Source organism: Chiloscyllium punctatum, chromosome 39 (assembly GCF_047496795.1).
Source record: "Chiloscyllium punctatum isolate Juve2018m chromosome 39, sChiPun1.3, whole genome shotgun sequence".
Taxonomy (NCBI): domain Eukaryota; kingdom Metazoa; phylum Chordata; class Chondrichthyes; order Orectolobiformes; family Hemiscylliidae; genus Chiloscyllium; species Chiloscyllium punctatum.
Genome location: NC_092777.1, coordinates 48,038,224 through 48,051,544, shown reverse-complemented (window position 1 = coordinate 48,051,544; position 13,321 = coordinate 48,038,224). Strand labels below are relative to the sequence as shown.

Below are 13,321 nucleotides of genomic sequence, written 5' to 3'. Positions count from 1 at the left end.
GAGGTAGGATGTTGTGAAACTTGAAAAGGTTCAGAAAAGGTTTACAAAGATGTTGCTATGTTTACAGGATTTGAGCTATAGGAAGAGATGGAATAGGCTGGGGCTGTTTTCCCTGGAGCATTGGAGGCTGAGGGGCGACTATATAAGTTTATAAAATCATGAGGGGCAGGCATAGGGTAACTAGTCAAGGTCATTTTCCCAGAATAGGAGTACAAAGATAGAGACATAGGTTTAAGGTGAGGGGGGGGAAAAGATTTAAAAGGGACCGAAGGGGCAACTTTTTCAAGCAGAGGGTAGTGTGTGTATTGAATGAGCTGCCAGAGGAAGTGGTGGAGGCTGGTACCATTACAGCATTTAAAAGGCATCTGGATGGGTACACGAATAGGAATGGTTCAGAGGGATATGGGCCAAATGCTGGCAAACGAGTCAAGAATTATTTAGGAAATCTAGTCGGCAAGGACAAGTTGGACCAAAAGGTCTGTTTCCATGCTGTATATCTCTATGATTGTACAACAAAAGTCAAAAAATCACACGACACCACATTTAGTCCAACAGGTTTATTTTTCAAATAAGGTGAAAGTGAGGACTGCAGAGGCTGGAGATCAGGGTCGAGAGTGTGGAAGCACAGCAGGTCAGGCAGCATCCCAGGAGCAGGAGAATCAATGTTTCGGGCAAAAGCCCTTCATCAGGAATGACCTATTGGACCATAACATGGTGTTGTATGATTTTTGACTTTTTCCACCCCACTCCAACACCAGCACCTCCACATCTATAGCTAAAAGAACATTAAATTTTGGAAGATGGTTTCTGATGGGTCTTGAACATTTTTATTTACAAATATCCATTGTTTCCACCAGCCAGTGTAATCAATATCTTCAAACATTTTATGGTTCTGATCATTTGAGAAACCAGATTCTTGTTGTAACCAAACACTCAATACTGAGGGGAAAAAATTATCTTGAAACTTCTCATCCAACAAATACTTCTGCAAACTGGAAATGTTTCGATAGTTGTAAAATGCAAATAGTGTGGGTTAAACTCTTTGCTGAGTGGAAATGAATTGAATAATGCCAGAGAAACATCAGAATATAAAGCTGAAATGATTTAATTTCACAAAGTTTCACAAATCAGTGTGAAAGAAAAACATAAAATAGATCTTAAAGCTGTGTTACATCCTGAAATCTGAACAAATTGTTTTATACCAGTTATTGTTCCATGCATTTTTAAAGGAGCCAACATTCAAAATTTATACATTTCACTTAAAAGATAAAAATAGATGTTTTGTATGCCACATCACAATCTCAGGCTAGAAGTGTATTGACAGTTTTAAAAACAAAATTAAATCTGTGCTCAACAAAATTATGAGGGGCATGGATAGGGTAAATAGGCAAAGTCCGTTTCTTGGGGTCAGGGAGTCCAGAACTAGAGGGCATAGGTTTAGGGTAAGCAGGGAAAGATATAAAGTAGACCTACAAGGCAACGTTTTCACACAGAGTGTGGTACGTGTATGGAATGGGCTGCCAGAGGAAGTGGTGGAGGCTGGTACAATTGCAACATTTAAGAGGCATTTGGATGGGTATATGAATAGGAAGGGTTTGGAGGGATATGGGCCAGGTGCTGGCAGGTGGGACTAGATTGGGTTGGGATATCCGGTCGGTGTGGACGGGCTGGACTGAAGGGTCTGTTTCCATGCTGTACATCTCTATGACTAATTACTAAATTGCCTGCCTGCTGGATGTGCAGTGCATATCTGGGCAGACATCCTTTGATACATTTGGCAATAGAGAAGCAAACAATTTGTGCTGCCAAACAGGGGACTCAGACTCCTCTTTAAAGTCCCTCATTAATTTTCTATCCAATACACTGTATCTTACAGATGAAAGTGTAAAACTCCACAGATATAGATCAGCTTTATTACTCATAAACCTATTAATGACAAACTAATTGGTATAATTTGCTTTCAGTATTGGAATCTCTCTAGCAATCGCTATTCATTTGGATCATAAAATTGCAAATGCTGTCCAACATTAAATTCTAATAATTTGAGATTGTTTTTAAGTCGTTTGTAATTAGTCAGCTTTGTGGAATTCATTAAAATGCTTGTGTCTAAGAATTCTAATTTCTCAGCAATTTGCCGGTTCGCATATAGAAGCTGGCTGAGAGATTCACACTTAGCACTGATGTCAAATTCAAAGTATGGATTATTGATATATATATCAAAGCATAACTTATAAGGTGAACTTTCAAATGAGTTGCATACCTGAACCCCAGATGGGAGATCATACTGACTGCTATGTATTGTATCTACAACTTCAATTTGAAGTTCAGGTGAAAACCTTAATGATATTTTATTAAACTTTTTGGAGATACATACTGCTGAGCTGATGTACAGGTGCCATGTTTGACAGCACAATATATCAAACATAATTTCTTTCTGTTGCCTTCCTCTAACTGACACTACAGCACCAAAATAATTGTCTGTTTTTTCTCTGGTAGTAACATCCCAAAGATAGCAGCAGCTGATAACTTCTGGTATAAAGATGTTTCCCAATTTGTTGCAATTGTTGCCAGTAAATTCCACAAGCATGTCACGATTTAGATCTGTTAGACATTTCAAAACTTCATTAATGTCAGTTCCTATGATTTCAACAACCTGAAAAACAAATGTATACCAATCATTAAAGAAGTGTATAGTATCATTCATGTCATTAGGACAATCTAAAGCCCTTCAAGATCAACAGATTACTTCTGAAATACAGTCACCTGTAGACAAACACAATAGGTTGTACAGAGCAGGAATATGTTATGATAATACTGGACAAGTCTTTACCAGTGTGAAATCTGGTTTGATGGACCATGAATTTTATGTTTTCTTGATTGGTTATTGTGGTGGTCAGTCATATTCACGCAAAGCTGCTAATACAATTTTTAACAAAAGAACATCAAAGCTCTTTATGCACAAAACAAACTATTTAACACAATATAAGAATGATTTGAAATGGTCTTATTACAGATATAAACATCAACAACAGCCTCGCGGACACACAAAACTCAGTTAGGGTCACTCTGTTTCTACTTTTAAAAGTTCCTTGTTCTGTTTGCAAGGCTGTAATTGGTTTCTTTTCAGCAATCTTTTGCATTTACTTGATGCTAATTCTTGAGCAGATACCTCTTCACGAAACCGTTAAACAGTTTTGTGAAGAGATATCAGCTAAAGAATGAGCATCAAGTAAATACAAACGATTGCTGAAAAGGAACCAATAAGTAACAGTTCACTTATTTCTGACATATTCCTTAAGCTTGTATAATCATCTGCCTTGTAGGATCCTCTCTGACACATTAGTCTCTTCTGTTTCTGCAATTATCATTAACTTCTAATAACTCAGGGATTATTTTCTTTGGCCCGGACCTGTTCTGAAAACTTCTAAAGTGTAGGCTAAAGTGACATTCTAATTGGTCCCCTATGGTTAATTCTGCTCTGCAGAGATGACTACGATTAACTTGTAATGTCTATTAGGAAGCTAAGTGGTCTGAGATTCACCCTCTTCCTAATACATGAGATGGATGCCTGGCCCTGCACACAGCACTATTGCAATTAAGGTATTGATGAGCTCCAAAGGGCAGTACTGAAGTTCTGAACTGTATTCTAAATGAATCTGATCTATGCATAATGATGTGGTGGGGCTGGTGCTTTGCTGCTCCCAATCGCTGCAGATGAAGTGTGCAGTTGGTTGTTGCCCATGAGCAGGTACTGAGATATTGTGAATTGCTGGCCTAGATTCCCACAGAAGATAGAGGCAGCTACCAGACTCTGGCATTTATGCAGGAAATAGCACCATCTATTTTCTCTCTGCTGCCTGGGAAAATACTAACCTGCACAGAACGGAGGTTGAGATTCGGCAGTAATTCAAATCATTCTTATATTGTGTTAAATAGTTTGTTTTGTTTCTCGTTTTGTGCGTAAAGAGCTTTGATGTTCTTTTGTTAAAAATTGTATTAGTGTATGCAAATGCAGCATATTCTTCTCAACTGCAAGAATCTGTTTGTTCCATTCTCACCTTTGTATTTCAAAACTGGCAACAATTCCACCCAAGTTTCCTAATATTAGTAATGTATGCCATAGACCTTCACATAAGCAAGGTACAGAAATGTTGGAATTTTAACGACTCCTCCCAGCCACAATTGGCAGGAGATTGTCATGTAGGAGGGGGGCAATGGTTAAGTTACTGCAGCCCAACAGTATTTCTGGTTTCTGAGTTATGACAAACAGTCAGATCTCTACCGGCCTTGAAACATTAACTCAGTTTCTCTCTCTGCAGATGCAGTCAGACCTGCTGAGTTTCTCCAGCATTGTCTGTGTTCTTTTCCTCTTTCTGGTTTGTCTGCAAAGGGTTGGTCAGTGACTGAGTAACACACTTTAGGGGTGAGGTAGCTTCAAGCTGATGATGTTATAATAAGGCTGCATTCCTCAGATTGTAGTAGTCATTTAAATTTAACAACTGGCTACTGGATTTTGCCCAAGCTGATGGGTGCACAGCCTGTCCCATAGCACAACCTATCCCTCCCAACACCATCTTGGCCATTTAAATAGCTCAGGACAAGAAGTACTGATGATCTAGCATCAGATTGTAGCCCCAGTTCCCATAGACCTCCCAGACCATAGGGCTGCTTTCTCATTAGGGAGAGATGACTGGTGGTGGTTTAACCTCAGGGCTCTCAAACCTCAGGTGAGGGGAGTGGCCGGAAAGGAGAATCCTTCGTGGCAACTCAGATAGTGCAGGAATTGAACCCATGCTTTGTTGGCATCACTCTGCATCATAAACCGGCCAACCAGCCACCCAGACAACTGAGCTAACTGACCCCCTAACCAAGTAAAACTAGGACTTGTTCTCTGTACTATATCATTGGCTGCTGAAATAAAATTCTGGTGCACTTCCAGCTGTAAACCCACCAAATGAGGCAGGTCTGGCCTGCTGTAAGGTTGCATACAAGGGATAGGAAAGGCAAAATTCGTGAACCGTGGATAACAGGAGAAATTGTGTGTCTAGCCCAGAGGAAAAGGGAAGCATGCATAAGGTCCAGGCAGCTAAGAACAGAATGGATCTTCGAGGAATATTGGGAGAGTAGGACCATTCTTAAATGAGGAATTAAGCAGGCTAAAAAGGGGTCATGAAATAGCTTTGGCAAGCAAAATTACGGAACATCCAAGGCCTTTTGTTCTTATATAAGAAGCAAGAGGGTAACCAGAGAAAGGGTTGGTCCACTAAAGGATAAGGAAGGAAGGCTGTGTGTCGAACCTGAGAAAATAGGTGAGATTCTCAGTGATTACTTTATATCAGTGTTCACTGAGGAACTGGAGGTGATGAATGTTGAGATTAGAGATATAAATTTGTTTACTCTGGATCACGTTGACATAAGGAGGGAAGATGTGTTAGGTAATCTAAAGAATATTAAGATGGACAAATCCCCAGGACCGAATGGGATCTATCCCGGGTTGCTGAGGGAGGCAAGAGAGGAAATACCTGGGGCCCTGACAGATATCTTTGTAGCATCCTTAAACACAGGTGAGGTGCCCGATGACCGGAGGGTTGCTCATGTTGTCCCCCTGTACAAGAAGGGTTGTAGGGATATTCCAGGTAACTACAGACCAGTGAGCCTGACGTCAGTGGTGGGAAAGTTGCTGGAGAAGGTACTTCAGGATAAAATCTATTTATATTTGGAAAAGAATGGGCAACATGGTTTTATGCGAGGTAGATCATTCCTTACCAACTTAATAGAGGTGCTAATTATGAAGAAAGGTTGAGTAGGTTAGGATTGTTTTCATTAGAAAAAAGGAGATTGAGGGGGGACGTGATTGAGGTGTACAAAATCATGAAGGGTATAGACAGGGTAGATAGAGATAAGCTTTTTCCCAGGGTGAGGGATTAAATAATGAGAGGTCATTCATTCAAGGTGAGAGGTGAAAAGTTTAAGAGGGAACATACATGGCAAGTACTTTACACAGAGGGTGGTAGGTGCCTAGAACGCATTGCCAGCAGAAGTAGTAGAGGCAGGTACGGTAGATTCATTTAAGGTGCATCTGGACAGATGCATGAGTAGGTGAGGAGCAGAGGGATACAGATGCTCAGGAATTGGGCAATAGGTTTAGACATTGGATTTGGATTGGCTTCAGCTTGGAGGGCGGAAGGGCCTGTTCATGGGCTGTAAAGTTTCTTGTTCTTTATAAGAATATTCAGGGTGTGAGGTAGGCAAGGGTTAAATAAGTACCTCCAACTTAATTGACTATAGCTAGTTTCTATTCTCTAACTGCTTTCTTGAATGAAGTACTTGAACTTACTGCACCAAGTAGCACTGCATAAGGAGGACGTTTTGGGAGATGGGAGCTGTATTTCTGAAAGGCATCTGGATACGTTTCAGACAATAACTGAAATTCATGATGTTCCATCATTTCTTCTGGATTAATTAGGGGAATATTAATGCGCCCACAAAATAATATTGCATGCATTGCCTGCAAAATATAAAAATAGACATTTTAGTATACAACATTTAGGCGTCAAGAATGATATACAGTGCTTATGACACAAAGATATTAAAATCAAATTGAATTGAAGTGCAGTAAAAGCAGAAAGTATGAGAAATCTGCAGCTGATATCGCAATATCTGAACAAAGTAGACAAGTTAGAATATTTGAATACTGTCTTTAATCAGATGTAAGTGAAATCGAGGGTATTAGGGGACAGGTGCAACTTGGGTGGAATATGAAGAACAGGGTACTGCTGACTGGAGGGTGAAGAGATGCTCACTGTGGCTAAAGAGTCTGGGGATTCAGCTTTTGTCATGTTCATGTTTTAAGAAAAGGGAGGTGTGCCATAATTGATAGTTTGAGAAACATTATGGTGTGAAAGTGAGAGGGGCTCTGGTGTAATGGGTCCCTAGCCCTATCTGCTGGCTCAAATACTGCCACGCTATCAGGCAGCTGGTTGCAGAAAGCCAACCTGTCCACCAATACAAAATGTTTGAGAAGAGGCAAGTTCACAATCTACATTTTATGTATCTTTCATGAACAAGTGAAAACAATACCTCTTTAAAGTAGGTTCTTCCTTTTATTTGAGTCAGCTTTCCCTCTCGCACAGAGTTTGCAATGAATGATCGGGTAATCTTCAAAAACTGATTTCCACTTTTTACAAAGTTTTGTACCTCCGCTACTTCATGGCGTACCAAGTCCACCACTTTTTTCCGAGCTCCAGAAGTAAATTAAACAGATCATTTAAAAGATTAATCAGGACAAACTCATTTTGTTGAACATTATTGCCTACCTTTTTCCTTCATTTTACTGTCAGCATGTGGTTATTGTTGGGAAACTGAAGCCAACAGAATTACAGCGAATTGCGGTGAAAAATCTATTCTCTTTAGACACTACCAGTCCACAGTACGATTCTCTCACACCTGCCTGACTACATGTAAAATGAAACTAGGGAGATAAAACCTAGTACTCCAGTCAATTTACCCTAATTACCACCTCAAACCTGACCTGGAAACACGGTCACGACATACATAGGTACAGCATCGTCCCTGAGGAGTGAAGCCTTCTCCTCCTGTGTTATGAAGAGTGAGGAAGAAATTGAAACAAGTTAGATTGGATGCAATGAAAGGGAGGTAATACAAATGGTGTTTGTTTATGTTCTGTAGATGATAGTGTCACAAGGGTTAGTAGCAGAAGAGGTATTTTGTTTCCATTCCTCTGCTTGGTAATAGCTCAGAAAGCTGTCCTACCTTTAGCCTATAATGAGTGGTTTTGCTCCCTGCTCTAAAATATATCACATCTCGGTTTTTCACTATAGACCTGTGAAAATGTAATATCACCCATAAAACCTGCCTTAATCAATAATCCCTTTAAAGCTGAGATTTTGGTGTAGGTCTAACACGTAAAAATTTAAATTTTTTTGTACAGCATTTTCAGACCTGTTAGAGATTTAATGAGCCTTTTAAAAAAATATACATTTATTGAAACATATTTTACTCTTTTACAAAAAGAAATTATAATAATACAAAAACAGAAAGAATAGAAATAATACCACATTATTTTATTACAGTAATGTTAACAATAAACTACCTACTGCTCTGAGAAATACAATTGTCTTACATTTACTTAGCTCAAGTTAAAATAAAATCAAATTAAATTACCAAATTAAGTTAAATTACATTACATTACTTGCTGTACCTCCACTGAAGCTCCCATCTGCAGAACAACAGTTATTATTTACTAGGCCTCCCCCTTCCCCGGCCCACCCAGACCACCATATACAGCGCTCATGACGATATAAAGGCCCTAATCAGGATTGCCGATAGGTCAGTGTTTATGTAATTTAGAAAGGACTGCCACATCTTATAAAATGACTCTGTTCCATGGTGCACCATACTTGTCAGATAATCTTGAGGGACATATTCCATCACAAGTCTGCACCATTCTGCAAGACCTGGAGGTTTTTCTGATATCTAGTTCATTAGAATGTTCTTCCTTGCAGAGTGTGTAAATTAACCTCTTCCCATGCTTACCCAGACAGGGCAGATTCGGCAGTCCCAAAAGAAGAAATACAGGATCCGCCTTAACTTCAATACCCAGGATCTTATCCAGCTCATTCACTATGGCACCCCAGTATCGACAAATCTTGTAGCAGGCCCTATAGCAATGTGTAAGGGGGCCTGTGCTGATTTTACATTTGGGACATCTTGGAGACCTTCCTTTCTTAAACCTTGCTAACCTCTCTGGTGTCATATGGGCCCTGTGAATGATTTTCAACTGCATTGCTTGTGCTTTATTGCATATTGAGATTTTCTTTACATTCTCCCATTTATCCTCCTATGTTTCCGACGAAATTTCTTCCCCTAGCTCCTGATTCCAGATCCCATGGAGTCTCTTGTGCGGGTTGGAGTAGAAGGTAAAATCCCTCCCATTAGGGTGGAGACACCTCCACTAACCACAAATCCTTACACAAGTCCACTAGTTGTCTTGATTGCAGAAGTGTACCTGACAGACCCCTTGGCATCCTGTCTATCCCAGGGTCCATGAAACGATTAAAGTCTCCTCCTATAATCATACAGCATGCCTCAACAGCCATTAATTTAGAAACAGCATCAACTAAAAATTTGAGAGCATGCACTGGGGGACGGTAAACATTCAGGATGCTCTTCTCAGTGTACCAGAGCCTAAAGAATAATGAATCATCCATGCTCACCCTTGATTTGATCTGTCACCTGAAATGGGAGATTCCTTCATACCAGTATGGCCACTCCTCTGCTTTTGGAGTTAAAGGAGGAGATAAATACCCTATCCTGCTCTAACATCAGATGTTCCCTATCAGTTAAATGTGTCTCTTGCAGCAGAGTCAACTCTTTCCTTCTTAAGGTTTGAGAGCACTTTTTTTCCTTTTAATGGGGGAATGCTTCCCCTTTATATTCCAGGTGCACCATCTGGACAGATCACTAGCCATGACCACCCACTGCAGCCCGCAGTCCCCCGAGAGGAAGTAGCCCAATCAATGTGTGGTGAGTGGAAAAAACACAGACTTAAATGAAATCTAAAAGCTAGCCCTAAAAACTACTAAAACTCAAAAAAAAACTATCCACTACTCCTAACTTAAACAAATAAATACAAACCAAAAATCACGAGAGATCTTCCTCCTCGCCCATAGGGGGTATTCACTTCCCAACTTTACAACCAGACTGACAACTTTCAGTTAAGGTCACGCCCCAAACACAGGCAATGGGGAAAAACATTTTATTTACACTCCTGCAAGTTAACAATGGACGCCCTCCTCTCCCCCTCCATACCTCAACACACCAAAGTAACCACTCCTCACTAGAAAAAAAGAACAGTGAGGTAACAGATAATTACCAAATGGATATAATATTAAACAAAAAAAATTTACACCAAAGCAATACCAAGCCTATAAGACCAGAAACCACGAGGGGGAAAAGAACAAATAAAGAGGAAAAAAAAACTATGCCATTGTCTTCAAACATCTTTTCCTCTTGCCCCTGGGTCCAAGTCAATTATTTCAGAGAATTCACAAATTTGTTTGCTTTTTCCGCCGAGTCAAAGTTAGAGACAGATTCCCCCATAATTAAAACGCAGTGCTGCCGTGTACCTTAGAGTATACAGGACATCCGAGGGGTAGATCCAAACCTTGGAAGGCCAGGTCCAAGCCCTGCTCGAACAGGATGACGACCTCGAAAATTGAGGTTGGAGAAAATATTTACGTAAAGTGAGTCTTCCAGAGTGTGAAAGTGGTGAGAATCTGGTCAAGTTCATGGAAAAGTGGCTCCCGGAGTTGCTAGCGTCAGGCTAGATGAATGTGGCATGGGCCCATCGGATCACAATGCGCATGTCCAGGTGAGACCAACACCCCCACCCAGTCCTAGTGTAACTCCAGTACTATAAAGAAAAGCAGTTAATAATAGAAACATCCAGAAGATTGGGAGGAGAGCCGCAGGCTCTGGTATATAAAGGCTGGATAATAAAGTTTCTTCAAGACTTTTCTGGGGCTATAATCAAGAAGACGAAGTCTTTTGATGATAAGAAAAAATTAATCGACTTAAATATTCAATATTCTCTAAGGTACCCGGCAGTACTGGGGGATTTGTCTATACTTTTGACTCGGTGGATAAAGCAGAAGTTCTCCATCGCAGTCTCCAATGTTGTAGTCCTTTGCTCAACTACTTCCAAGCGTGGCTCCAATAACTGAATCTGCTGCTCAGGCTTTTTCAGAATGGCAGAAATTGGCTCCAGCTCTGTATCAATTTTTTTCACGGAGTTCTGCAAACTCTGAGTAGGTGCTGCTGCTCCACCGAACTCAAAGGCGCCACCACAGGAGTTGACGCAGCAGCTGTGGGTGTGCCCGACACAGGGGAGTGCCCTGCCTGCTATGATTCCTTCGCTCCATTTCCCTAATTTGTCTTCATTTTGACTCCAGAGCTTTCAGGTCGAATTTTAAAAGATTCTTGGTCTTCTACCTGCTTTGTGTAAATGACTTTTCTTAGAGGTGGCTAATTAGGGAGGGGGTGGGGGGCGCAGAAATCCACCTTGCCTGGGGTGTGGCACAGAGTCCAACACAGCAGACTTTTCAGACCGCCATCTTAGATCTCCCTCAATAAGCCTTTATTGAGCTTTATCAACCAACTGTCAACCTAAATTTGGTTTACATTTTGAAATAAAATCAATTCATGATTTATCTTTTGATTTTATGATCTTGTCACTTGATTTGAGACAATCTGGAACTGGCACACCGGGTATAGTCAATGCTGAGATCAATAGGTTTTCAGACTATAAGTTACTTACAGAATATAGAAAGCAGACAGGAAAGCTGAAGTAAAGTTGATGTCAACTGGGAATTAATAGTAGGAAAATCATGGTTCCTCCATATGCACTGAACCAACTGATCACGGCCCAATCCATGGAAAGAAAAACCCATCTCATTCAAGATATATAATAATGTCTTGTTCAACAATTGATGCATTATTCTCTACCTGGTGGTTGACGTCACCCACTAGGAGAGGAGAATTAAAACGCTGTTGATTTTTTTGCATCTCGGTATTACATAAAACCACAGCATTAGCCAACTATACCAATGTACAAATTACTGCCTGTTAGTGTAATCTGAAAATAAAAGGTTTAGCTTTACTGAACTATAAATACAACCCCTATGAGAACAAACGTTTTAAAGCTTAATATCTGCACTTCTTTAGCCTAAGTAAAAATATAAATTTCCTATTCCCACCAACGAGACTCCTGCCTTGATCATCAATACAATTCAACACATTTTAACCTATCAATGTGGCAGTATTACAAACTGCAATTTACTTGCTGATCATTGTAACCATTTTACTAGCCAACGTTACTACATAGCTGAAAGTGTGTTGCTGGAAGAGCACAGCAGTTCAGGCAGCATCCGAGTGCTCTTCCAGCACCACTAATCCAAAATCTGGTTTCCAGCGTCTGCAGTCATTGTTTTTTTACCAACGTTACTACATATGTTCATTTTGCAGATGACCAAATACCTGATATCTCTCCGATGTGTCGGTCTCCCATTCTGCATTGCTCAATTCAAAGGACAGCGAGTCGATGACCAGACTGAAGAGTGTGTGGTGGCTGCTGGACTTTACTGAAGGGGGAGCTTCTGTTTAACTGGAATTGGGAACTTCTTGTTCCACAACCCCGGAAGAGAGAAGCAGCATATCTAATCCCAGGACCTGGAAACCAGCTGATCATCGGACGCAACGATAAAGAAACGAAACTTTATTCTTCAGCGACTTCCTGTTTACTGATCGGAACCGGTGTCCAATTGGTCAATGCAGAGTTATGATAGAAAGGGGATAGGTCGATTTTAGAAAGAGCAGCAGAACTTGCCTGGTATTGGGAGACCTGTTGGACACTTTGGGGTCGATACAGACACGACAACAGAGACGAACGATCCGCAGAACGTTGGCGACCGATTGCAACGCATCACTGCGTGTTACAAAGTTAAAAATCACCACATCACTAGGTTATAGTCTAGGTGCTTCCAAATAAACGTGTTGTCGTGTCTGTATCGACCCCAAAGTGTCCAACAGGTCTCCCAATACCAGGCAATTTCTGCGGCTAATTCTAAAATCGACTTTTATACGATCCAAGGTAAAAACAATGACTGCAGATGCTGAAAACCAAATACTGGATTAGTGGTGCTGGAAGAGCATAGCAGTTCAGGCAGCATCCAACGAGCAGCGAAATCGACGTTTCGGGCAAAAGCCCTTCATCAGGAATAAAGGCAGTGAGCCTGAAGCGTGGAGAGATAAGCTAGAGGAGGGTGGGGGTGGGGAGAGAGTAGCATAGAGTACAATGGGTGAGTGGGGGAGGAGATGAAGGTGATAGGTCAAGGAGGAGAGGGTGGAGTGGATAGGTGGAAAAGAAGATAGGCAGGTAGGACAAGTCAAGGAGACAGTAACTGAGCTGGAAGTTTGAAACTAGGATGAGGTGGGGGAAGGGGAAATGAGGAAGCTGTTGAAGTCCACATTGATGCCCTGGGGTTGAAGTGTTCCGAGGCGGAAGATGAGGCGTTCTTCCTCCAGGCATCTGGTGGTGAGGGAGCGGCGGTGAAGGAGGCCCAGGACCTTCATGTCCTCGGCAGAGTGGGAGGTGGAGTTGAAATGTTGGGCCACGGGCGGTTTGGTTGATTGGTGCGGGTGTCTTGGAGATGTTCGCTAAAGCGCTCTGCTAGGAGGCGCCCAGTCTCCCCAATGTAGAGGAGACCACATCGGGAGCAACGGACACAATAAATGATATTGG

General features: G+C 41.2%; 1 protein-coding gene across 3 annotated transcripts; it reads right to left on the bottom strand.

The window, feature by feature from the left end:
- Window positions 1-1,147: 1,147 nt before the first annotated feature.
- Window positions 1,148-12,781, bottom strand: LOC140464036 (uncharacterized). Of its 3 annotated transcripts, none has more exons than XR_011954844.1 (4): window positions 10,149-12,040; window positions 7,081-7,241; window positions 6,338-6,508; window positions 1,148-2,653 (listed from the first exon to the last, which is right to left on the bottom strand). XR_011954844.1 is itself a non-coding variant. In XM_072558663.1 (4 exons), the coding sequence occupies exons 1-4, from the start codon at window positions 12,086-12,088 to the stop codon at window positions 1,988-1,990; spliced, it is 1,029 nt and encodes a 342-aa protein (XP_072414764.1). In that variant the 5' UTR covers window positions 12,089-12,781; the 3' UTR covers window positions 1,148-1,987. The 3 variants fall into 3 exon arrangements, 2 of the variants coding, with proteins under 2 accessions (XP_072414764.1, XP_072414765.1); XM_072558663.1 differs by lacking the exon at window positions 10,149-12,040 and adding an exon at window positions 12,058-12,781; XM_072558664.1 differs by lacking the exon at window positions 10,149-12,040 and adding an exon at window positions 12,058-12,781 and having other exon boundaries at window positions 1,148-2,601.
- Window positions 12,782-13,321: the final 540 nt, after the last annotated feature.

What these genes read in the sequence shown, in the direction of transcription:
- LOC140464036 (XM_072558663.1), bottom strand. Translation starts at nt 12,088, where the DNA reads ATGGGAGACCGACACATCGGAGAGATATCAG. An exon ending in ACACATCGGAGAGATATCAG is followed by an intron (nt 7,242 to 12,057) that starts GTATTTGGTCAT and finishes TTACTTCTGGAG; the next exon opens with CTCGGAAAAAAGTGGTGGAC. An exon ending in ATGCAGTGCTACTTGGTGCA is followed by an intron (nt 2,654 to 6,337) that starts GTAAGTTCAAGT and finishes TTTGTTTTTCAG; the next exon opens with GTTGTTGAAATCATAGGAAC.